General features: G+C 34.4%; 2 protein-coding genes across 7 annotated transcripts in view; one reads left to right on the forward strand and one right to left on the reverse strand.

The window, feature by feature from the left end:
* Positions 1-25,886, reverse strand: part of LOC138700260 (uncharacterized) — a 280,196-nt gene that overhangs the window by 64,115 nt on the left and 190,195 nt on the right. The window contains exon 1 of one of the 2 annotated variants that reach the window (XM_069826756.1): positions 4,776-4,832. The exons of the other annotated variant lie outside the window; for it this stretch is intronic. The gene's annotated coding sequence lies outside the window, so the exon portion shown is untranslated. Of the gene's footprint in view, positions 1-4,775; positions 4,833-25,886 lie in introns of those variants that run through there. 2 annotated transcript variants of the gene reach the window in all.
* LOC138700263 (prohormone-2-like) overlaps positions 1-25,886 on the forward strand; it is a 180,795-nt gene that overhangs the window by 9,793 nt on the left and 145,116 nt on the right. For all 5 annotated transcript variants that reach the window (XR_011332316.1, XM_069826759.1, XM_069826760.1 and 2 more), the window contains exon 2: positions 56-227. Coding sequence is in view for 4 of the 5 variants with exons in the window: in XM_069826759.1 (XP_069682860.1) it covers positions 101-227 (127 nt within the window). In the remaining variant the exon portion in view is untranslated. The remainder of the gene's footprint in view (positions 1-55; positions 228-25,886) is intronic.

Raw genomic sequence — 25,886 nt, forward strand, 5'->3', positions numbered from 1 at the left:
ATACGGATACGAACCAATCCAATCGATAGCTTGTGAGCATTATTTATGATTTCAGTGATCAGTAGGGAGAAGAACGCGTCTCCAGAAGTGTGTGATAGCGATGGCCGGGGTGGCGGCAACTTGTGCCCTGGTCACTCTTCTGGTGGCCGCAGTGGTCGCCCTACCTAACACCCTGCTAGAGGACACCAAGCAGGTGGTCTTGGAGTCAGAGCCTATCATCTCCAAAGGTAAGAAGAAACTAGCTTTTCCCTTTTTTGCACGTTTTGTTTTTTTTTAAACGCATGTACTCACATTTTAGATTGCTGTGTCATTAACACCATCAACATTTTACAGTATAATGGACGTACTCCTGGAAAAAAAGTTTCGTTCAGTATCGTGCTGCTCGAAAACTGGCATGAGCAAGCTGCAGTCTGCTTAGCGGTGATTCAGCGAGCCAGTTTTCGGTAATAAAATGTCGCGTCTTGTTACAGATGCAATTTATTGCCTTACCACCAGTGCCACACTCCTTATTTTCTCTCTTGAAATATATTCTACTCTCTATCTCTCCGACTGCCATTTAATGGCTTTTTTAATATTAAAGATAAAGTAAAGAAATTGTTTTGCTTTACATTTTAATTGTACAACAAGTTTGATTTAAAGAATACACCAGCGAATAGGGATTATAAAGAATGGATACTGAGCGAATTTTCCTGCGTTTTGTTTCTCTGTGCGCCGACGTTTAGTTCCACTTTCAAGCGCTAGAGGTTAGTGTAATCGAGTTTACGCTAAGATAATAATTGAGTATAGAGTTGAGACATAGGATCCAAACATCGCCTACCTTATTGCATAATCCAGTAACGCTTTGCTTCAAATAAATTCAAGTTAACAGCTTTTCCTTATTTCTCAGTGGAAAACTAGTTGTAATAATATTTTTTTCATATTTCAGATATAATAAATTATATTATAAAATAATATAATACATTATAAAATTAAGTATCGAATTCGTTTAATATTTGTATACATTATAATATAGGTATATGGATTTACTTCTCATAAGACTTTTGTTTTTCCATTTTCAGTGCTATCAAATCATTACATATTTTAATTGTTGTTGAGGTCAACGTCTCAACTCTCATTATAAAGGAACTCTAGAGTCTACAAATTACAGTTAATGACGGATTTATTATTTTATGGATCCAATTTACTTTATTTGAGTACATAATGTACCTAGATGTATTAATTATATGTTATATTTCCGTTGTGTCGACTGCTAGCTGGTGTCATGTCAGCGCCAACTCTAGGGAGAAAGCAGAATCTCACGCTCTAGCTGGCTTGAAGGTCATTGAAATCAGTCCGGTTACATCAAAGGTACCGACGCGAAGTGTCCATACTTAATTACCTATACGCTGAATACACTATGTAGCCCCACCGTAGATGCACACTTGTCTCGATGAATCTTGGAGTGTGTATTTGCAGCACTTCTTGCTTTTCAACCAGTATTTTATATTATTCTGGATTCCAGTGCTGCAGAGGTAGACGAATTTTGTTTATGAACATCAAACAAAATACAGGGTGAATCAAAAATCTGGAACCATATAAATATCTTCCATATGCTTGAGGGCTAGAATCGAATGTGTCACTGGTAGAGCATTTGGTCTTACAAATACTGGTAACACCAATAGTAACCGAAAATCAAGTATATGGAAGATATCTATATGGTTCCAGACTTTTGATTCACTCTGTACATTAGGAACAAAAAGAGATTACTAAGATTTGTACAGACCTCCGCGTACAAAACTTAGCATATGCCGTATGGCTCCGTACAGACAAAATTTTCTTTTCGGTTCCCCATACGATTAATGGCCTCCATTACAGCACTGCTAATCACTTACCTTATAATAAGTGCTGGAATAGTAATATGCGTTACAAGAGCGGTATGTTGAAGTTTTCATGTTCGAGGAAAAGTTTGAAAAAGCGAAACGTAGTTGAGCTTTTTTAATTTCCGAGAATTGAAAGAAAACATACCGCTCGTGTATCGTACATTATTTTGTGCGAAGATCGTTTATTACATACCTGAAAAAAGAATTTCTAATTAGTTCCAATGAAATCTCCATCTTGGTTTCTGTTCAATGACGGCAAATTTGCAAAACAAAAATATCTATCTTCAACATTGTTGCTTTAAAATGTTTTCTGTGTTTACTATACTCCAGCAGGCAGTGATATACTTCTGTTTCCCCCCCCCCCAGTCTATGATGAGTCTGGAATCTTGTTGATTTTTTCACGGCTTCCTTACGGTTACTTGCATCACGAATGCAGTAACTTTAGTGGAGTTGTAGAGTTTACTTGATTTTTGCAAATATTTAAAAACAATAATTAACAGTGCAATTTAGGTGAAATTGCAGTGGTAAGTTTCCAATTTATAATTATTACTATATTGAACGTCTCTAAAAATAATATGTTAAAAGCCTAAAGCAGTAAGATCAATATGTCACTTAAGCGGTAAGAAGAGGGAAATTGTTATGTGTGTTAGGTTGGGAATACTGAATATGGAATTTTAGACTTTCCGCGGATTGGTTTTGTGAGGAAACCAAGCAAATACGCACGATCTCGCACAAAGGTAATATAAACATGCCGACTGAGTTTTAGAGAATGTCCTATGACCTTAACTCTGCCAGGTTAAATAAAACTATTATTATTATTATTATTATTATTATTATTATTATTATTATTATTATTATTATTATTATTATTATAATATAATTATTATTAAAGTCTGGATTTTCATGTACTATCATAACTTAAAACATGCTTCATTCATCTATACTAATAATAATTTTTTTTACTTTTTTTATTTAACTAGGTTATTTTACGACGCTTTATCAACAGCTTAGGTTATTTAGCGTCTGAATGAGATGAAGGTGATAATGCCGGTGAAATGAGTCCGGGGTCCAGCACCGAAAGTTACCCAGCATTTGCTCATATTGGGCTGTGGGAAAACCCCGGAAAAAACCTCAACCAGGTAACTTGCCCCGACCGGGAATCGAACCCGGGCCACCTGGTTTCGCGGCCAGACGTGCTAGCCGTTACTCCACAGGTGTGGACACTAATAATAAATCTGTAGCCGAAATTTTTCTGGTAATTTTCGATTTTCCAAAAATAATTGGTCCTAACATATATAATTAACCACCCTGAAACCGAAAATCGCTTTTTTGAAATTTTTGTTTGTCTGTCTGTCTGTCTGTATGTTTGTTACCTTTTCACGCGATAATGGCTGAACCGATTTCGATGAAAATTGGAATATAAATTAAGTTCGTTGTAACTTAGATTATAGGCTATATGGCATTCAAAATACGTTATTTAAAAGGGGGGGGGTTATAAGGGGGCCTGAATTAAATAAAACGAAATAACTCGCTTATTATTGATTTTTGTGAAATATGTTACATAACAAAAGTTTCTTTAAAAATGATTTCTGGTAAGTTTTATTCTCTGAAAAAGTTTGATAGGACTGATATTTAATGAGATAAATGAGTTTTAAAATTAAAATAACTGCCATCTAAGGCGGTGTATTGAAATAAAAAACAAATGACTTCGTCTATAAGGGGCCTTGGACACAACAATCGAAAGCTATGAAACATAGCCTAAAGACAATGTTTCTGTGTTTGTATGAAGTAATATATCGGAAGCTAAATTAACCGATTTGTATAATTAATTATTATTTCATCATTGGAAAGTGTAGTTTCTCTGGATGGACATAATGCTATAATGTTATTAGAGTAACTTTTGAGTGAATTGAGGACAGGTAAGATTAAAATAGCTTCTTATGCACAGAAAATTTGATAGGTTATTCTGTATATTCATTTCCTGTATTTCTTAAAACAATGTTTATGAACATATTCATTTTTATCTCGGAGAATTAACGAACAACGAGAGTGTATTGATTTAGTATGCAGTAATAGTACGTTAGCTTAGCAATCCATTATTGTATAATTCAGATTTTAACTATGCTCAATTGAATCGTGTTAAAATACATAAAAAATATATATATGCAATAAATGCAATGCAAAAAAGTTGGGTAATGAGCCAAGCAGATTATGTTGCGCTGTTGTAAAAGTTGTTCCTCCTGAGATTCAAGAGCTTCCAGAACAAATTGAGAACTTTCTAATTCGAGTACATCCATTATCAACACACTTTTTACATAATATAATATAATATAATATAATATAATATAATATAATATAATATAATATAATATAATATAATAATAAATCTGGAGCAAAAATTTTTCTGTTAATTTTCGCTTTTCCAAAAATAATTGGTAATAACAATTAAGAAACATGTTAAAGGAATTGTCATTGAACCAAATGAGTGGCTCTGGATCAAAATGATCGCATTTTAATATTTTAAATACAATTTAAATTAAGTACGTAACATATTAAACGATTTATCTTTCTATCAAACACGAATGTTCCCTGGATCAAATGTCCTATTTTAATTATGTAATTACCTTATATTTATTTCTAACGGGTGTAGCGGAGCGCACGGGTACGGCTAGTGCATCATATGATGAAACACGCATAATGAAGCGAAGAAACAGTAAAAATATCTACCATCAAAATTGAGTTTTAGGTGGAAGTTATTGTACAATTTCTTCCTGTGGAAGATAATCTCGCGTTGCGAGAGTCATCTTGGCCGATTTTTACCGTAAACACGAATTAAGTAATGTAAGAAACTAATTTGGATATAAATTTTGTAACTGTTTGAAAATTTTTTTAAAATGTTTATAGTTTGAAACTTACGTAATGGTGAGGATTGAGGAATTTGCTGTGTGCTTTGTCTAGGCTCGGCTGTAACTGAATTCTCGTGTCGTGTTCACATGGTACGTTTACATGCTAGTGTACGTCATTGACGTCAGTGATGGGGTGGGGGGTTGTATGTGTGGGTTCAAGTGGGGTTAATTTGAATAAGTTGTATAGTGGGTTCGATGAATTACTAATTTGTTCATTAAAAATTGGGGTACCTTGGTTAAATGTTTTTGCGATAAAATATTCCTCAGGAGTATCAAAAATATTATTATTGTTTATGACTTTTACTATTTGTAGTGTGTCCTTAATATTTGTGAGTTCGTGACCTTTTTCTATGAGGTGCGTGGCAAATGTTGATTTATTATGGTTGTATTTGAAATCAAATCAGCAATGTGTTCGTTATAACTTCCATAATGTAACAAGCTACAGTCACGACATTTGTTAATTTTAATTGAACATTTTAGCTTTTAACCATATTTATTCTGTATACAATTTATATATTGTTTATTGATTTTTAACCAATCATGAATTTATTGTGACCACATTTATGTGTTATTGTGGATCTGAAGATGGCAACATATTGTCGAAAACGTTAATTTTTATTGGGTTATTTTACGACGCTGTATCAACATCTAGGTAATTTAGCGTCTGAATGAAATGAAGGTGATAATGCCGGTGAAATGAGTCCGGGGTCCAGCATCGAAAGGTACCCAGCATTTGCTCGTATTGGGTTGAGGAAACCTCAACCAGGTAACTTGCCCCGACCGGGATTCGAACCGGGGCCACCTGGTTTCGCGGCCAGACGCGCCGACCGTTACTCCACAGGTGTGGGCCCGAAAACGTTAATCCTTGACCTTTAAATGTATTATAATATTTAAACAACTATATTGTATTTTGATAAGCATATAGACGGTTTCCACATAATATATTTATAAATTCTCTTCCAAGTTATTGACTTCGATTTCAAAATCTACTAATGTTCGTTGCTGTGTACCAAAGACTCGATCTCTTCGTCCTCGGACCCAGAACAGTGGACCACAACGTGACGTTTCCTTCGTAATGTGATAAAAGTTTCTAAACAAATTTCAACTCTAGTTAAGAAAATATTAACCTTTGTTAACAATTTATAGATTATTTAATTTCGTATGTTTTTTAAAATTTAATAACAATTTTTAAATGGAATTTATTTTGATTCTTTCGTGATAGTTTAGAGGTAAATGCCTTATCGTCTATAAAATCTTTTTATCTTGATAATTTACATAACATTACTTTAAATTATTTTAATTGCAGTCTATCATGCATATGAGAATAAAAATGTAGACTGTGTTCGAAATTCGAACTTATTACAGTACAAAATACGAGTAAATAATGAATTTAATCGCAAGTGTTAATGTAAAAAGGCGATAGTGTTTTGTTACGAGTTAAATTATTTGATTACCTGTTATACAACAAAGATCTTCATGGTAAGCCTGGATGACAGACAACCCCCACAAGCTTTGACCTCCGCGTAGCTAGCCAGGAGTTCGTACAGAAAACAAATAGTCTGAAAGTCCTAACTAACCAAGACAGATGGTATTATTTTATGTCTAACAAATAACTTCGAAGACTGAGAATTTGTTTACATAATGTGGTTCAGTTAACTTGGAGCAACAGTAAGAAATATAAATGACACTCAGGAGGAAATTAAAAGCAGAATAAATATGGGAAATGCCTGTTATTATTCGATTGAGAAACTTTTGTCATCCAGTCTGCTCTCAAAAAGACTGAAAGTTAGAATATATAAAACAGTTATATTACTGGTTGTTCTGTATGGTTGTGAAACTTGGACTCTCACTTTGAGAGAGGAACAAAGGTTAAGATTGTTTGAGAATAAGATGCTTAGGAAAATATTTGGAGCTAAGTGGGATGAAGTTACAGGAGAATGGAGAAAGTTACACAACCCAGAACCTGTCACATTGTATTCTTCACCTAACATAATTAGGAACATTAAATCCAGACGTTTGAGATGGGCAGGGCATGTACCACGTATGGGCGAATTCAGAAATGCATATAGAGTATTAGTTAGGAGGCCGGAAGGGAAAAGACTTTTGGGGAGGCCGAGACGTAGATGGAAGGATAATATTAAAATGGATTTGAGGGAGGTGGGGTATGATTGTAGAGACTGGATTAATCTTGCTCAGGATAGGGACCGATGGCGGGCTTATATGAGGGCGGCAATGAACCTCCGGGTTCCTTAAAACCCGTAAGTAAGTAAGTAAGTAAGTAAGTAAATGAGGTTCAGTATACTACGCCATATTACCTCTAAAAATATTTGCACGTATACTGTTAACACTCTGTACATATTATTCAGAGAATCAGGGAGGAATATTATATAATTTAGGGAATGGTAGTATGGACTATTATGGTTAAAAAAAAGTTCAATTTTCAATAGGTGTATGTTTGAATGTTACGCATAACAAGCGTTAGAAGCGAAAGACTATTCCTCCCGAATCATCCTATATTTACAAGAGTAATTTTGAGACTATCTTTGGAATAACATGATGCCGCTCCGCTGTGAAAGGCACTAGTATTCTATAAAAAAAATCTACCCATTTCACTCTGTCAAAGGCTTTCACCTGTTCGCCTGAAGCACCTAATCTATTTTTGCAGACCTGGTGCCAGAATGACATACAGTGAGATTCTCACAAGTGAGGCGTAATGATTACATTCAAAACTTATTTACATGATATCAACATATTTCAAAGTTCAATGTAGGCCTACTTTTCCGAAGTGTTGCTCTTATGAGGTCGTCTTGCCATTCTTTTAATGAGGGCAGTATTATTCATAACGTGAGCGATCAATTCGTCCCTTGTTTTTTTAACACTTCACCTTTCATTCACCCCTACAAAGAAAACTCGACTGGAGTACAGTCTGGGGACCTTAGTGGTCAAGGCAGTGACCACTGCGGCCAATCCATTGTTCGGGAAATGTGAGATTTAGATGATGTGTCAACTGATGGCTAAAATGTACAGAGGCTCCGTCTTGCTGGAAGAACATGCCCATCCTTGTGGTCAAGAATACTACACACAGCTGTTTCTGTGCTATGTACAGTACTGCCTTCAGACGATCTCAGAAGAGCTACACGTACTATTCCTTTGTACGTAGTCAATAGCATGTAGTCATTTGTTGTTCCTTCACACCATTTGTTAAGGTTTATTGTGTTGTATCTAAACAGCTATATCTACGTATCCATTAAAATTGGTCGCTTGCTTATATGAACTTTTTTTACTAAGAATAGTCCAGATTACCAAGTCCTAAAATACTTACTGTTCCTCCTGAATCATCCTATACATACACTTATACACACACACGAGTTATTTTAAGGTTATCTTTGTGAATAACATGATGGCTCTCCATTTTGAAAGATATTAATATTTATATAAAAACATCTATCAATTTCATTCTGTCAAAGGCTTTCATCTGTTCGTCTGAAGTCTCTACTCTATTTTTGCAGACCTGGTATTAGAATGACATACAGTGAGATTCTCTCAACGTGAATTCAGTATAAAACTGAGTATTCACCCAAGACCATATAAAACATTATAGTAGCAGTAATAGGTTTTTGCCTGGCAGAGTTAAAGCCATGAGGCCTTCTCTTCCACTCAATCAGGTTTCAATAATATACATGAAATACAAAATTAGATTACAAAACAACACAAAAGAAGATACCTTAGAAATTACATAAAATATAGTAGAAAATTACAAATAGTCAAGATCAGTTACATAATATATAAAGCAAAGTAGAAAATTACACATAATCGAAATCAGTCACATAACATAAGGGAAAAAAAAATCTCTCTCTCTCCCCCTCCCCCTCCCCCCCTCTCTCTCTCTTTATAAGACCTAAAATGCTTGATACTGACAAAGGAAAGTTTACCATGTACTAAGTCAGTGATTCCCAAACTTTTTCAAGGTGAGACCAACTTTTGGGCAAGATATTTTTTCGACCCCCTCCCCCAATGCCGTACCGGCACATAATTCCATTCAAAAAACACAAATCCCTGTAAAATCGAAAACGACTTTTACTCAAAACCGATAAATGCAAAATGAGAAATCGGCATATGCAAAACTATTTTACAATAAATTATCTTTAGCTTCTTAGACTGACCTTCCTTACTGATATATTTATCGAACACTTAAAACACTTTGAATAATAGTTTGCAAGTTCAAGATGTTGACATAATAACAGCCAGAGATATAATCGAGTAATTTATAAGGAAGCTTGGATTTTGGTCCACATCACTTGACAAAAATAAATGGAAAATTTGTGTTAGGCTACAACAAATACTGAGTTTGTTTTTGCGTGCATACAGTTTTGAACAGTTTGAAATAATAGTTTTTTATACATATTTTCCGAAAGAAACTCAAAACAAAATAAATACAACAGTCATAGATGGATACTGAATTTGTTTTTAGACAATTGCATTCAACTAGCTGAAATTCAGTATTAAGAAAAGACTCACTGAAATATGTACCTACTGATGGAATATTCAAACTATACTTTTTTCGCAGAGCTTTGATCAGTTTTTAATCAAAATAATGTAAGAATACCTCGAGATTAAAAGAGGTTTTTGAATTTTTTTATAGCATTTGCAAACTCGTATTCATGCAAATTAAATTTCTCGCCATAATTGTCATCGTAATAGAAGCGAAGAATCTTTAAAATTGAAAACGATACCAGTGTGTGTGTGTGTGTGTGTGTGTGTGTGTGTGTGTGTGTGTGTGTGTGTGTGTGTGTGTGTATCGAATATAGAGTTTGAGAAGCTACCATCTCAAAAACAGGCATAGTTATCGCATTAATTAGGTTTTTACACAGCCACCAAAACATTCTTTTTATTTTTATGTTCAAGATTGTTTATGTTTCTAAGTACAAAATAAATGTGCTATCAATAAGGCGTTTTTTTTTTATTTTGTAAACCATGTAGCGACCAACCTCTGCTCTTCACACGACCCCCCAGGGGGTCGTGAGCCACACTTTGGGAACCACTATACTAAGCGATATTCCAACACACAATCGCATATCGTCAAAACTGCGTCTTACCACAGTCTACTATATACAGTCACGAAGCTTGAGTTTTGAGGGTGCTAGAAACAATAGACTGTGACGGTATTATTTTGCATTGCCTGTAATGAGGCGATATTAATGATCCTAGTGGTGAGCAACTATCTAATGTTTGCATATTTACTACGTATTGAGCTTCGCGACTGTATATACTAGACTGTGGTCTTACCCTGACATTTACATATTCTATGCATTTCTCTTTGCAGTAGTAGTCTGCTATCGCTGTTCATAAATTAGGATCTTGCAACTGGCTTTTTTATAACCTTACGACTGGGGTGTTCCACGTTAAAAGTCTCAGCTGGGTTTGTTGTAGATGAAAATGGACTTGAAGCAACGTAAAATATTACATCGTATTAAGTCCTTTCGGGATCAGTTCCATAGGATTATACCGCGAACATTTTTCTCGGAGAAATGATCGCAACTGGCACTGCAACCTGGGGTAATGGGAAAAGGAAGGTCATTATTTTTGCAGGGCAAAAAAGAATAGAACTTCCGACTTTCTATGGCTACAGCGGAAAGACACGAGCATACTGTGGCGTTAATTTTTGCGAAAGCAGAAATCCTGCACTTCGTTCGGGATCTAATAGGCCTACTTCATTTTTATTCGATAGATACCGTACACGCTAGAAATACCACTGCACACATCATCTCTTTATTCTTCATCTTTCACTGTTGCTACTTCTCGTCACTGGAATTCTCTGCCGCCTGAAGTCAAGGGCTGCCGAACTTTAATTTCCTTTAAATGTAAATTAGAAAAATATCTTATGAGTTGTCAGACCTAACGCGTTGCAAATATTTAATGGAATGTGTTCCACTGTATTTATTTTTATTTTTTTTTGTTTCTTATTTTTATTATCTAAATCGTGTTTATCACTTAACGCAAATATGTATCCCACTGTGTTTTTTTATTATTAATCTATTTTTGTGTACATTTTATTCAATTGTTGGTTTCTGGTTTAATTATTATGTAAATCCTACTTAATTGTAACCTAATACTAATAATATGTATACCAATGTGTTTATTTTTATTTTTACTGTGTACAATTTTTTATTGAATTATCGGCTTCTGTTTTTATGTGATTCGTATTTGATTCTAACAACATTAATATGTATTCCACTACGTTTATTTTTATTTTATGAGGTAAATTTTATGTAACGACCTCTTTTGATCTCATTATGTACCTAATTACCAGGGAACGGATTTATATGGACTAAAAATATATGAAATATGTAAATATATATGTAGTTATTTTTACCAAAATATGGAATTAAATATGGATTTTTACCAAAATATGGAATTAAATATGGACTTAAAATTATAAAAAAATGACTATGTACGTTAAATATTGGTACATTTTAATCAAACTAAACAAAAAATATAATGGACGTACCTTATCTTCCAATGTAGTTTCAACAAAACACAATTTTTATTGTCTGTTACCATAACAATAGGTTACAAACATTTCTTTCAAGTGCTGAAAAGTGAATCTTCTTCTATTGTCTCTGAGGATAGATTTATACTGACTAAAAGAGCGTTCGACGTCACAAGAAGTAACTGGTACATAATTCAATTTCACAATGTCTGCTGGGGATAAGTCCAAGTTAATCTTCACTGTTGATTCACCACTCATCACAGCAACAACCTTTTGTAGTTCTTCATATCCAGGGTTTTTTGAAAGTACAGTGTCCACCTTAGCTCTTACTGCATCTGCAACTTTACCTCTACCACGATTCAGTTGTTCCACAGTACTATTTATAATTTCAAAACTTTCAGATAGTGAAAGGTGCCTATTTTGGAGACTTTTGAGCGTTTTTATGATGCATGAAAATGTATGCTGAATGTGAGCTAAGTCATTCTTCACACTTATGTCACAGGTAACTGTTTTCGCAGTATCAATTGAGACTGCATCTTCAGAGTCCAATGCAAGGAGAACATTGTTAATAGAGTCTATATGTTCGGCATAATATTCAACTGCTTCTAGCCATGTACCCCATCTAGTTAAAATTGGCTTTGGTGGCAATGGAATTTCAGGGTACATTTCTTTCAACACGTTAACTCTACTGGGAGCTTTGAGAAATACTTTTTTCACTGATGAAATCAACAAATCTACTTTAGGGAAATTGTCTCTGACCACTTCTGCCACACGATGAAATGCATGCGCCACACAAGTAAAATGAGTCAATTTAGGATATACAACAGATAATGCTTGTCCAGCTTTGACCATATAAGGGGCAGCATCGCTAATAAAGAATAACACATTATCGTACATAATACCCTTTGGCCACAGGATACCCATAGCTTCGTTGAACAGTTTAACTATAGTTTTGTTATTGCACTTTTCTAGAACATCACAATGTAAAAGAATTCGTTCAGAATATTGTTCACTTAACAAACCGATAACTACATTACCAACAAGTCTACCTTCTTTGTCGGGAGTCTCATCAATGGAAACCCAAATTGAACTATCTTTAATTTCATCTCTTATCTTCTGTATTGTCTCATCGTAGATGGATGGAGCATACGTCTTCCTAAGTGTTGACTCATCCGGGATTGTATGTTGAGTATATTTTTCAAGGAATTCCCTGAAGACCTTATTCTTTAGTTTGTAGAGAGGAATATCAGCAGAGATGAGAGAACGGCACAGGTCGATGTTAAACTCAGATCTTACATTCGATGTTGTTGGTTGTGTTAAAAACAATTGTCTCTGCTTGGAATTTAGTTGTTTGTTGGCCTGATGTTTACTAGTTGTAATGTGTTGTTGCACCAGGAACTTTTGTGTAGATGATACTGCACACTGACACAAATTACAAAATAATATTTTATTGTCAGTTGATAAACCATCTTCTTTAAATTCTGAAATGTAACTTGTTAGTTTTGATTTTAAATTGACTGAATGACGTACTTTTGGCATATTTACCGTCTTTATAGTATGATTTACAAAACTGAACCTATGTGTACTCTGACTGGCATTTAACTGTTGAGCTGCACAACTGAAGTCTGTTAAAAATTTTAAATTAAATTAATACAGTTTTGTAACTTACTTTCCCATTGTTGATAGGACTGCTAATTTTCAAATAACTCTGATGTTAAAGGGATTATTGAACATGTGTTTAAATCTCTATTGTTGAAATGTATTTTTAAAAGTTAATGGAATTTTGTTTTGTTTTATTGTTAAACCTAATATAATATGGACTGTTTTATATGAAATATGGAAAATATATGGAAATTAACGAAAATATGTACTAAACTCTAAAATATGGAAAAATATGGAAAATAAAAGTAGGATTTTTCAACCCTACACATTGTGAAACATAAAGATAATGCAAAATATAAATTATATTAGCTTTATAAGTAAATATGTATTTACATATAAATCCTTTCCCTGCTAATTACTTAATTCCGATCCAGTTTTATGTTCAACTGTGTATGCAAGTTTTAATCCTGGTTCAGTGTAAGAGAAGGCCTTACGGCCTTAACTCTGCCAGGTTAAATAAAGCCATTATTATTATTATTATTGTTATTATTATTATTATTATTATTATTATTATTATTATTATTATTATTATTTTGTCTCTATAAGTGCCTATTTTTGGCGCTTAAAATACAGTTTTAGTGCCTAAATATCCGAGGTTTAGTTATTACGTGATACAACGTGGCCATGTGAATGAAATCAAGCCTCAATGAGAAAGTAATGAAAATTCAATTAGACCGTCTCTGCTTATCTGTATTACAATTATAATTTATTGATGTCTTACATTAACGTTTTAGGTACCTCAGTGTACCTTCTTCAGATGTATTTATGATACTAAATTTAAACCTGGCCAATAGGTACATATATTGTGGTCTTGGATAGTGTGTGTGTGTGAATATACATACTATACCCATACATATTTACAGTGGTTATATAAAACCATAAAACACTTATATACTATCGCTATGTTAAAACAACCAATTAAGATCAATTTTAAAAACATGTGGTCATTGTTCTATGACGTTATCTAAAATACTTAACACTGTGAATTTTATGAATGTTTATCGTTGGGGCAACTAGTCGTTACCTACTTGATGTAGATTAATTGCACTGTAATGTTGGGTATAAATAAATCTTGAAGATTCTTTGCATTGTTTGTTCGATGATAAACACACATTTAATATTAGAGCACTTGAAATTTAAAACATTCGTGACGTACACTTTGATGGAAGTTTTGTATGTGAGTTGACTAAATCACTTCTTATGTTTTAACTTACAATTTCATTTGCTTGTTGTTTATCACTCCCCGGACTCCAGTCAAGCCTTGCTTTCTGCGAACAATTTAAAGTAAGCTATAAAGTTTATTAATGTCAGTTGATGGACTGTGAATGGTAGATGATAAAACTTACGTTGTAATACAGATAAGCATAGACGGTCTAATTGAATTTTCATTACTTTATTAGTCAGCTTATCGGAACAATCAATACAAGATGAAACTATTCAATGAGAAAGAAAATCGATCTGAAATCAATTTAAGCGTTATTAACGTTTTCTGACATCGAATACAGCGGTGAAGACTACTGCTGTATAATGAATTAATACATGCGGAACGTTTCACGTCGTATTTTCAGCAGGATGACGCTACAACTCATACTGCTAGCTAATGTATCCATGACCGAATTGCGCCGAGCATTCGCAGAGGGCAACAGCGGCAATAGCATGGGAATCTTTTACCGGTGCTGATCGGCTGACGTGATTTACATCACGATTTGGCTGAGATTTTTTATAGTCCGGAAAGAAAAACTCTAGGAAGAAAATTGACATAGGGTACCAAAAGTCACTTGTCAGAATAATTTATACTGAAAGCGTATATTTCCATGAAAGTTTCGATATACTTTTTGCATTATCATAGACCTACTACTTTATACTTCGTAAAATATTTAAAACTGCACTCTCAAGAAGAAAGCACGCATTGTCTAGTATTGCAAGTAATCTATTTACAAGAATTTTACACATTTTGTTACATCTATATAGTCTTGGAATGCATATTCTGCCTGAAACTTCACCGATTCCTGACTACATTACTGGTAAGGGAATGGAGGTTTTGTAAATGCCACTGTCTCTCTTCATGTCATAGTTTGATTTCGTTCACCTTCATAAATCGTGATGAGCTAAAAAGTAGGTTCTAATCTCTTTTAAACAATTGTATTAGCTTAATGCTGTGAAATATGTATTTTAAATTTTATAATTAGTTATGCCAGCAATATTGTTAGTATTTCATGGAATAGAAATGTGTTTCGTATAGCCATTAAGTTCAGATTACCTTACAAGATAATAACTCACAAGCACAGATACAGTACAGAGTGTCTGAACCTGGCGTGACAATGTTCTATCCGCAAATACCAACAGGTTAACGACCTGAGTCACGAGAAAAGAAGAGAGTCTTAGAAGGTATAATTAAAAAAAATATATATGTCTTGAGTGGCGCATACTTTATCATTAGGTATGCATATCTTGAAAAAATTAAAAACAATCACTATATTAAGTAAATATGTCACACTACCCGCGGTCACATTCTTACAAAAGTTTTTCTTTTTTCGAAATCTTTAATGTCTACTGCCTAAATTCTCTATTTATTTTCCGGCTTCTTAGAGACGTTTACAATGTACAATAACAATTCCCATCCCATCCGAAAAATCTTCAAAGATAAGTATGCTGTGATACTTTAAACATCTTAATAAACTGCGGACCCGGGTTCGATTCCCGGCGATAGCAGTGTCGTATTCGTGGTGGACAAAGTCATGGTTTCTGAGGGATTCTTCCGTTTTCTTCTCCAACAATCCATCGCTACTCTGCATTTCAATATTCCTAATAATAATTTGAATAGTATACACCTTAAATCCTGCGCCGTAATATAGTATTGTGATTTGCGTACAGATGGCATTCGGGAGAACGGAAAGACACTCTTGTAGCATCTTAAGACGTGCAGGCCGAATCAACAGATGGTACCGACCAGCTCAGTCATGATATACAAGGTGAACCGTAACTAATGTCGTTAATTTCAGTTTAATACAATTTTGTTCGTTTTTGCTTTTCTTTCGAGATAAAAATTGTTTTATATGAAACATTTCATAGCGTGTTCTGGGAAAGCCATTGATTTAATTTCCTACATGCTCAGTCAATTTAAGAGAGCAGTGCATTATTATAACTAGGGAGCGGATGTTGATGAAAAGTCATTTCTTATTTTTCACATTAGGACGATGCCTATTAATATAGAAATCCTTTCTATGTTAATATCAAAGTAAAAAATAATTTCTTATATTGCATGTTTTGACGTTTTTTAACTAACAGGTCATTTTTATATTTTTTCGGCACTTTTTGGTAATTCTTAATACTTTGACGAACTTTTAGATCATTTGGAATGCATTTCACTTTCTTCTTTACCGATAGGTCTGTTAAATTATTTTCTAACCAAATAGGTCAGCAGTAATTCCTATTCAATAAGTGAATAACAGTGAAGTTTGAGTTTTATAGTTTGGAACAGGCTCTAAAGTCCATCCCTCATTCCACTGAAGGATTCACTTCATACAACGGAAGTAATATAAAATGCTTGACAACAGCTTAGTTTAAGTGAGGGGCTTTGACCACTATTGTTCTTTTGACGGAACGAGGGTATCTTTATAATTTATGTTTGGAAGGGGGGAAACTTTCACCGTGTCTTGGACAGGACGTTGTGTCCTGAACGTGGTTCGGAAAGGATGTCTACTGTAGTAGATATTATTATTATTTTTTACACAAAGATTGCAAGAATGCACGCTGCGCCCACAATTTGTTTTGCCATTCACACTCCCTCATCTGGAAGATCTGGTAACAAAAATGAAGCGTGGAAGGAGGAGGAGTCAGAGAGTGAAGGCAATGACATGGACCACCCCTGATTGAAACACATTGTAAATCCTCATTAAAATCTATAGTTTTCTCTTAAAACCTTCATTTTGTTGCATGCTCTTTTCCTTTATCTTAGCCAAATTCCAGGAAGCTTCCTCCTCTCTCCGAGATTTGCAGGGCAGTCACTGAAACAAGGTGACTAATTTTTAAGAAGTTGTGGTGCGAGTACGGTGAAGAATATTTAAATGTCATTTTTCCATTAGTTACAGGGCATTTTAATGATCATTTTAAGTAAATTTTTAGGTCATCAACATCCGCCCCCTAATGATAATACATTATTGACATAATTTTAGTTTTGTCCTTTAAATGTGCAGAAATGTGATCTGAACAAATGTAACTTTTCGTTCTGTAAGTATTACATTTAACAATTAATATTTGAGGAGAAAAATTCGCTCCGGCGCCGGGTCCTTGGTTCTACGTACCAAGCGCTCTGACCACTGAGCTACGCCGAATTCAATCCACAGCACCGGATCGAACTCTCCTCCTTCAATGTTTCCCTTTGTGGCCTGACTCCAAGTTAGGCATATATGTTGACGTTTTATGTCCAAGTCAACTGCCATTATACAAGGAGCGCACTCAACTGAGTGACTTATTTGGCCGGGATTCCGCAGTTCCGAATTTTTCTCCTCAAATATTAATTGTCAATATTACAGATATTATTCTGTGGGACAATTTAATAAAGTCTTTAATATTAAGTATTACATTTGTTCTCATCAGAGTTATGTCCCTTAGTCACTCCAGTAGGGTTGGCAGACCTCCTAATTACAGGAAATTACGATACGTGTAATAGTAATATACGTTACAAGAGCGATATGTTGACGTTTTCATGGTCGAGGAAAAGATTGAAAAAGCGAAACGTAGTTGAGCTTTTTTAATTTCCGAGAACATGAAAACAAACATACCGCTCGTGTATCGTACATTATTTCGTGCGAAGATCGTTTATTACATACCTGAAAGACGAATTTCTAATTAGTTGCAATGAAATCTCCATCTTGGTTTCTGTTTAATGACGGCAACTTCGGAAAACCAAAATATCTTTCTTCAACATTGTTGCTATAAAATGTTTTCTGTGTTTACTATGCTCCAGCAGGCCGTGATATACGTCTGTCTTCCCCTCCCCCTCCCAGTCTATAAATGTGAACTTAAAACAAACGGTAATGTTATGTAATGATTTATTTTTCATTTTAATATTTTAACAATATTATTTATATAACATATTGCAGTAATAACATCGGCATTTGGAATCTTGTTCATTTTTTCACGGCTTCCTTAATGTTACTTGCAATAAGTTTCGTGGAGTAGTAGCCTTTACTTGATTTTTGCAAATATTTAAAAACAATAATTAACATTGCAATTTAGGTGAAATTGCAGTGGTAAATTTCCAATTTATAATTATTACTATGTTAAACGTCTCTAAAAATAATATGTTAAGAGCCTAAAGCAGTAAAATGAATGTCGCGCTTAAGCGGTAAGAAGAGGGTAATTGTTATGTGTGTTACGTTGGGAATACTGAATGTGGTATTTCACAATTACCGCGTATTGGTTCTGTGCGGAAAACAAGCAAATACGCACGATCTCGCACAAATATGTTTATTTCATTTGCAATAAAATCGTCCATTTTATTTAAAAACTGCAAAGTGATAAATCATTTCATATCAGTTTATCTAATTATGAGTAAAATCAGAATCGTGCCGATAGTTCTTATCCGGTAAAACAGTGTTAACATTTAGGGGAAAATTATTTATTTTTTTCTGAGAGAAGGATTCATTTGATTCTAATATGGTATTCGAAATCTTTATTGTACTCTAACCAAGGCATAAACTGTTAAAATCTGCAGTTATATTACTTCCATCCTGTATAACATTTCACTGTGGTGTGTACATAAAATTTGCTTCTCCTCTCACTCCATTTGCTTGAAGTGAGGCGAATCCCAATTTATTTCAAACATTGTTGAAATCTGTTCAAGGGTTCTAAGAGTTTGTAATTTCGGTAAAATATGGAACTGCATTTATATTACCACTGCCACTTCTTCATGTAGTAAACCGGAGAAAGCGATAATTTCTTTATGAAGCCACAATTCACTCACGAAACATTAAATTTCAATTATGTGCGAAGTTATCGCTGTGTAAATTTGCTTTGACACGGGTTGAGTTTAATTAATGCCTCAATTTCACTACGAGTTGTGTAACAGTCGGAGAAAATTGTACTTGTTCCTTGAACGCAATAAAATCTAGAATACGAATTTCACTGAAGTTCATTCAAGCATAAAGATACTGCTACTTACACGCGAAATCACAATTTAGCAGTTCATTCTAATAACAATCTCTAGGTCCTAAAGAACTGCATCAGTCGATTTGTCTACCTGTTATTTACAACATAGCTTTATACGGATTATTCTGGTTTTGTTCTGTTTTAATAAATTTGTGAAATGTGACCAAGAAAATAATGAAAACAATATATCAATAACAACCATAGTGTTCAACGTTGCACTTCTAAGTTTACAATCCGGCACTGCACATTAAATACTGTGGTAAGGGGAAGCGTACCCATACGCCTTTCATTCCTTCCATTTGAGTGCTGAGAGTGTTATGTTCTGTTGAAGTATTCGGAATGTTTGCCTTTGTATGAAATAGATGACGGTAATAAGCCATAACATATTTTATGCAGTAAAACTTTGCCCTTCAATTATTTATTATTATTATAATTATGTGAACATATTATAGGACCACCAACTTCTTATTACCGACTGGAGATGACGTCGTTGCTGTCGCTACAAACAGGAAACATGCTAGGAGCTCTGTAGTTCGGGATCTTGCCGTCGGTAATCGGAACTTGGCTGGCCTATAGGAGAAAATCCACAAACTATTAGGGAAAAGACAAAGTATATGATTATATCTCGTGACCAGAACATCGTACGAAATGAAAAATTAAAATTGAAAATTTATCCTCTGAAGAGGAAGAAAAATTCAAATATCTTGGAGCAACAGTAACAAATATAAATAATGCTCGGGAGGAACTTAAATGCAGAATAAATATGGGAAATGTCTATTATTATTCGGTTGAGAAGCTTTTGTCATCTAGTCTGCTTTAAAAAAAAAACAAAGTTTGAATTTATAAAACAGTTTTATTACCGGTTATTCTGTATCGTTGTGAAACTTTGACTACCGGTTGTTGTACTATATAGTTGTGAAACTTTGACTATCACTTTGAGAGAGGAACAAAGGCTAAGAGTGTTTGAGAATAAGGTGCTTAGGAAAATATTTGGGGCTAAGAGGGATGAAGTTACAGAAGAATAGGGAAAATTACATAACGCAGAACTGCATGCATTGTATTCTTCACCTAACATAGGCCTAATTAGGAACATTAAATCCAGACGCTTGAGATGGGCAGGGCATGTAGCACGTATGGGCGAATCCAGAAATGCATATAGAATGTTAGTTGGAGGACCTGTGGGGAAATATATTTCTTAGTGTTCATGTTTTTATTAAAATGTCGAAGATAGGAAATAGCACGGCACCGACTTAGGAGTATGTATTTTAAGTACGTTATACATTTCAAAATGGTATTCTGTTCTTGGAATTCGTACTAATCATTTCACGTGATCAAACAAAATACATTTTTTGGGTTAGGTCTCGTGAATCGTAAACTGTTTAGACAAAGAAATGCAGTTCATATTGTTAGACAAAATACATTTTAATATTAGATCATACTAATATAGGCTACTAATTACCAACATAATGTGCGAGAAGCCCAGGAGGAAAATATACTTTCAAAAATTATTGAATCATTTAGAAAACATCTCCCAACATAAAGATGAGTTGTGGTAAATAAGCAAGACATTGTTATTGCTAATACTATATTATTATTATTATTATTATTATTATTATTTCAGTACATGGGATTGTGACTTTACCCTCTTTGGTGATACCTGGTATTAGTTGGTAACATTGAACAGACGGCCAAATTAGTCTTTTAGGAACTATACTCCGGGTCAGCTTACTTCATACGCTAAGGATGAAACCTAACCATCTTTCCCCCATTACTACATATGGTAGTGGATTGAGGTGATTTTCTAGCTTACAAGTTGAATTTTCATTTGCCAACTTCGTTTCGAATTTCGATATTGACAAATGCTACAAATGGTAGTGATTTTGTAACTGTTATGTTGGCAGCTGAGACAGATGTTTTCGGTACTGGAGTTCCATGGAATTGAAATTGTACTAGATTTCTGAGCAGGTTACTGGAAACTAGTTGGTAACATTGAACAGACTGCCAAATTAGTCTTTTAGGAACTATACTCCGGGTCAGCTTACTTCATACGCTAAGGATGAAACCTAACCATCTTTCCCCCATTACTACATATGGTAGTGGATTGAGGTGATTTTCTAGCTTACAAGTTGAATTTTCATTTGCCAACTTCGTTTCGAATTTCGATATTGACAAATGCTACAAATGGTAGTGATTTTGTAACTGTTATGTTGGCAGCTGAGACAGATGTTTTCGGTATTGGAGTTCCATGGAATTGAAATTGTACTAGATTTCTGAGCAGGTTACTGGAAACTAGTGAAATTTGAACATACTAATAATTAATTAATATCAGTATTAATATTAATACATAATAGTTATTTTATGTGTTGCGTTGTGGTTACAATTCAATATAGTCAGATAAGTGTAAATAAATATAGACCTAACATATGATACTTGGGTGTGATAATGCAGCTGGGTAATCGATAGAAATACCATTTCACATTTTAATTAATTTCTTTCGTGTTTAGATTTTTATTACAATAATGTCAAAGAGAGGAAAGAGCATGGCAGCGACTCCACCAAGAAAGTGTAAAGCGTGCTGCGAGAGTGGGGATAACTTTCCCTATTGGCGTTCTGTTCTTTCAGATTTAACCGAAAGAAGATTAATGGAGAAGGAATTATGCTGACGGAGACAGCAATTATAATTAGAATAGCAAAATTATTAGGAGTAAGTATTCTTAAGCATACATTTCATGGTGATATTCGGTTTTCGGAGTTAGTAGCTACTAATATCATCATGTGGTGAAACAAAATATATTTTTAGGTTAGGTCTCGCCAATCAATTGTTCAGTCAAAGCAATGAATTTCATATTGCCACACAAAATACCTAACATGGTGATTCCTTTCTCGTATAGTTTGCCTATGAAAATATGCTACAAATTATTGAACTATTTACAATAATCTTCCAACATAATAGTACATTATGCAACGAGCCTATAATGATAGTAATTAAGACGCAAGTATGGATGTTTATGAAACGAGCGCAAGCGAATTTCATAATATTCATACGAGAGTCTTAATTACCATTATAGGCAAGTTTCATACGACTTTTTATGCTCGACCATATTTCTAACTTTAAATTATTCAGATGTATACATTTTATTTGTATCTGACAAGATCGGAAGTGACCTTGTTCTAGGTCGTGAATTGTGAGATGTACGCAGACGCGAAATTATTGATTTTTCCGAGAAACAATAATGTCATTGACCTTAATGTAATCCCGTTAAACTTGATATAACCTTGATTATTGAATTCGACATTGAAAAACGAGATGACAAATTGAATTTATTTGAATATTATTTACAACTAACGCTAATTATTATAGTAACAGAACATAACCTTCTGCGAGAGTATTGGATTTCCAGCCTCCGTGACTTTTCGCTAATTCTCTTTCGATTGCATATCCGAGAATAATCGATAATTGCGGTTTTATAACGGTACAAAGCTGACTTGTCATTGGCTGAACACCTGTAAGCTGAGTTGTCATTGACTGAACACCTGTACTTTAATGACATGCATTAAAGGACTGCTACCAGGTGTATAATTACTACATTTCGGCATGGTCGAGCATAAAGGTAAGTACGGTAAGTAAATACGTCAGTATGTAGGATCGTGATTTTACTTCATAATGGTGAGATCTGGTAACAGTTGGCAACACTGACAAGACGGCAATATTTGTTGTTTAGGGACTATTCTTACGTGACCCTTACTATAACCTACTCTTATGTGATCCTCATTATACTGAAATCCATAGTAAACTGAGAACGGTGTTCTATCGACAGCTAAAATGTATAACAATATCATTTTTATCGTACAAAATATTTGAACGAAAGAGTTAATAGATAGAAAATAATTACTAGCAACATTTCTTCAATGCTTCCTTTATCAAAATAGCCTACTTACCTCTTGGGTAGTGCCAAGAGTTTCGTGACAGCTAGTACGTCACTTTTATCACGCTAGTTTAATTTGGGAGACAAAATGTTGTTTTAGCCACTCTAGTTAAAGGTCAACATGTAGGTAGATGAAATGTAATTATAATGAAATATAAGCACATAATCAGGGTGTAGAGTTGGCTATGAAGCAGCAATATTTGTCACATAAGCACGGAAACGCATGTGCTACAGAAAACAACTAGCTACAAGTTCTATATTTGCAAAGCACTTTGCGGGATTCTAGAACAAACATCAATTAATTACCTAAAACTGTGGACGACTTTAATTACAGCAACGGAACATAAAAGTATATATTTTGGCGTGTAATTTCCCTCTTTTTGTATTTTTGTCTCTTTTCTGCACATTTCTATGCTCGGCTCTACGCGGTACGTGCTACGTCGCTCGTTAAGGATTCAGCTAATTACCTTAAGAATATAAACGTTTTTAGTACAGTCTGAATCCATAAATATTCAGCGAAAAACTCTCTCTCATATAAATCCAATTACGAAGTAAATAAAACAAAATTTAAAAAGAGAGAACCAAATATAAGCCATTAAATTCTGTATCAAAACAGATGTGCCTCCTAGTTGCACATAATACGTAGATTTCTAAGGACATAATATCCTCTACTTACCGAAATCCTCATCAATATTTTACGCCAAGTTGCACTATTACGCTGCTCTGTATTAATATCCGTATTTGCGAAATAACTAATAACAAGATTAAGCGATTCCGTCAGGATCCCACACATCTGAATTTAACTGGAAATATACATCATAGCTTTCACCCGCTTTCATTTGTTTCATACTGAGGATGTTATACAGGGACATCATTTTATTTTTACATCAATTTTTATTGTACCTTACTTTTTGAATGTACTTCACTCCCACCTCTTCTACTAATGAAGTTTCAACTCCACACAACCAAGACCGCAGATAGTAAGCAGTACTGAGTTAGTGAGTATAGTACGTTCCAGAAATATGTTCGCGTTTTCCACTGACGAAAGAGCTTTCAATTTTGAATCATATTTTCGCACAGGTACTGTCGTCCTTTTGCCTACGTCGCATCCCGGTTTCCCCCACCTGCTTCTGCTCGCCCCTCTGTAATAGCTGGGCTGTCGTAGCTCTGTTCTGAAAACATTAATTTCTGTTAGGAATTGGACGTTTACGTAATATTATACAGCTGTTTAATTTAACTTAAATAAAAGGGCCTCGTTAAGTAATTAACTGTCACGTGATTTCCCCCCCCCCTTTCTACAATCCTGCGCCATAACCACTTGGAAAGACAGTAGATAGCATGTCTGAGTAATTTTATATCTGTGCGGGTCGGGCAGAAGTGAAGATTGAATTTACAGTACGTAGAGTAGGTACAGAATTATTTCAACATGAGTTACTAGTACGAAGGACGAAACTGGCAATTGGAATTAGATGCAATAATCTATAGTGCGATAATATGCACAAAAGAACTGAAGCCTGTATCGAAATGAACGACCACCATTTTCAAAATTGTGTTTAAATATTAATATTATGATTATTTTTCAAATTAACTTCTTTCTCTATATTGTACGCTAATGTGCTGTAGACAGTATAATATACACTGCATAATGAATAGGTTCGCATGGATAACTCAGTTCGTGAGTAAAAACACTTATTCTTAATACAGTACTGTACTTTGATTAAACAAAAACCTAATGAAGATAATCAAACTCAAAATCGCGATATTTCCTAGTTTACGTAAATGGATGAACTACTTTTCTTCCTTCCTATACCTAATAGAGTGATTTGTTTATGTTTTACGCCAGTATCATCGAACTCCAGTCGTGGAAGGGGATAGCAAACTGTGTTTCCGGTTCTCTAAAGGTATAGACAGGTTAATATTAAAAATGTTAGTAAAAATAAAATTATGTCCCTGTATAAATACAGGAGATCTTTGCTCAGTGACACAACTATCACTGTAGGCTTAGTCAAACAGAACTATTCTGGGTTTAACCTTAACCAAACAGTAACAGGCTTATGTCGATTGTATACGAGTAAAGATTCTTATCATTCTTAACAAGTTTACACTTTGTATCTGTTCTGAGCACTTTCAACTTATTTTCATGAATCAACTGTGGACGAATATCATCTCCGTAAGTACAGTAGCTTCACACTACTTTAGCATTTAAAAATTATTTGGCATTCAGTATAAGTAAATTAAAACATTTTATATCTCATTGCATCCAATAATAGTAAAATTAAAACAATACATATCTCCGAGTCTCTATGACGAGTCCTCGGCATCAACCCCTTTGATTTGATTACTCCCCTTTGATTTGATTACCTAGTTGGGTTTTTCCGAGGTTTTCCCCAACTAAAAGGCAAATGCCAGGTAATATTTTGGCGAATCCTCGGACCTCACCTCATCTCACTACATCTCGCCAAAATATTGTAAAAAATTGCACAAAATTGTAAAAACTGTGGAAAATTACTAGATTATAAAACTGTAAAAATGTGTAAAAATTGTAATTGTAATATTGTAAAATTTTGACTTGTTCCACATCTTAAAGCTTCATTGCTCATGTAAGGTCTATGGAATAAAATAAATGAATGAATGAATATCAAGGAAAAATTGTTCCGGGGCAGAGTATCGATCCCGGGACCCTTCGCTTAGCGCGCGAACGCTCTACCGACTGAGCTACCCCAGGAACTATACATGACGCCGTCACAATTTTTCCTTTATATCCACACAACTCAAATGAGGTGACAAGACGCCAGAACTCAATTATGAGTGCACACAAATGCTGTGTGACTTAAATTGTGGCTTTCTGAAATTATTCAAACCTGCTTTACAGGGAGCTACTACCTGAAAG

Source organism: Periplaneta americana, chromosome 5 (assembly GCF_040183065.1).
Source record: "Periplaneta americana isolate PAMFEO1 chromosome 5, P.americana_PAMFEO1_priV1, whole genome shotgun sequence".
Taxonomy (NCBI): domain Eukaryota; kingdom Metazoa; phylum Arthropoda; class Insecta; order Blattodea; family Blattidae; genus Periplaneta; species Periplaneta americana.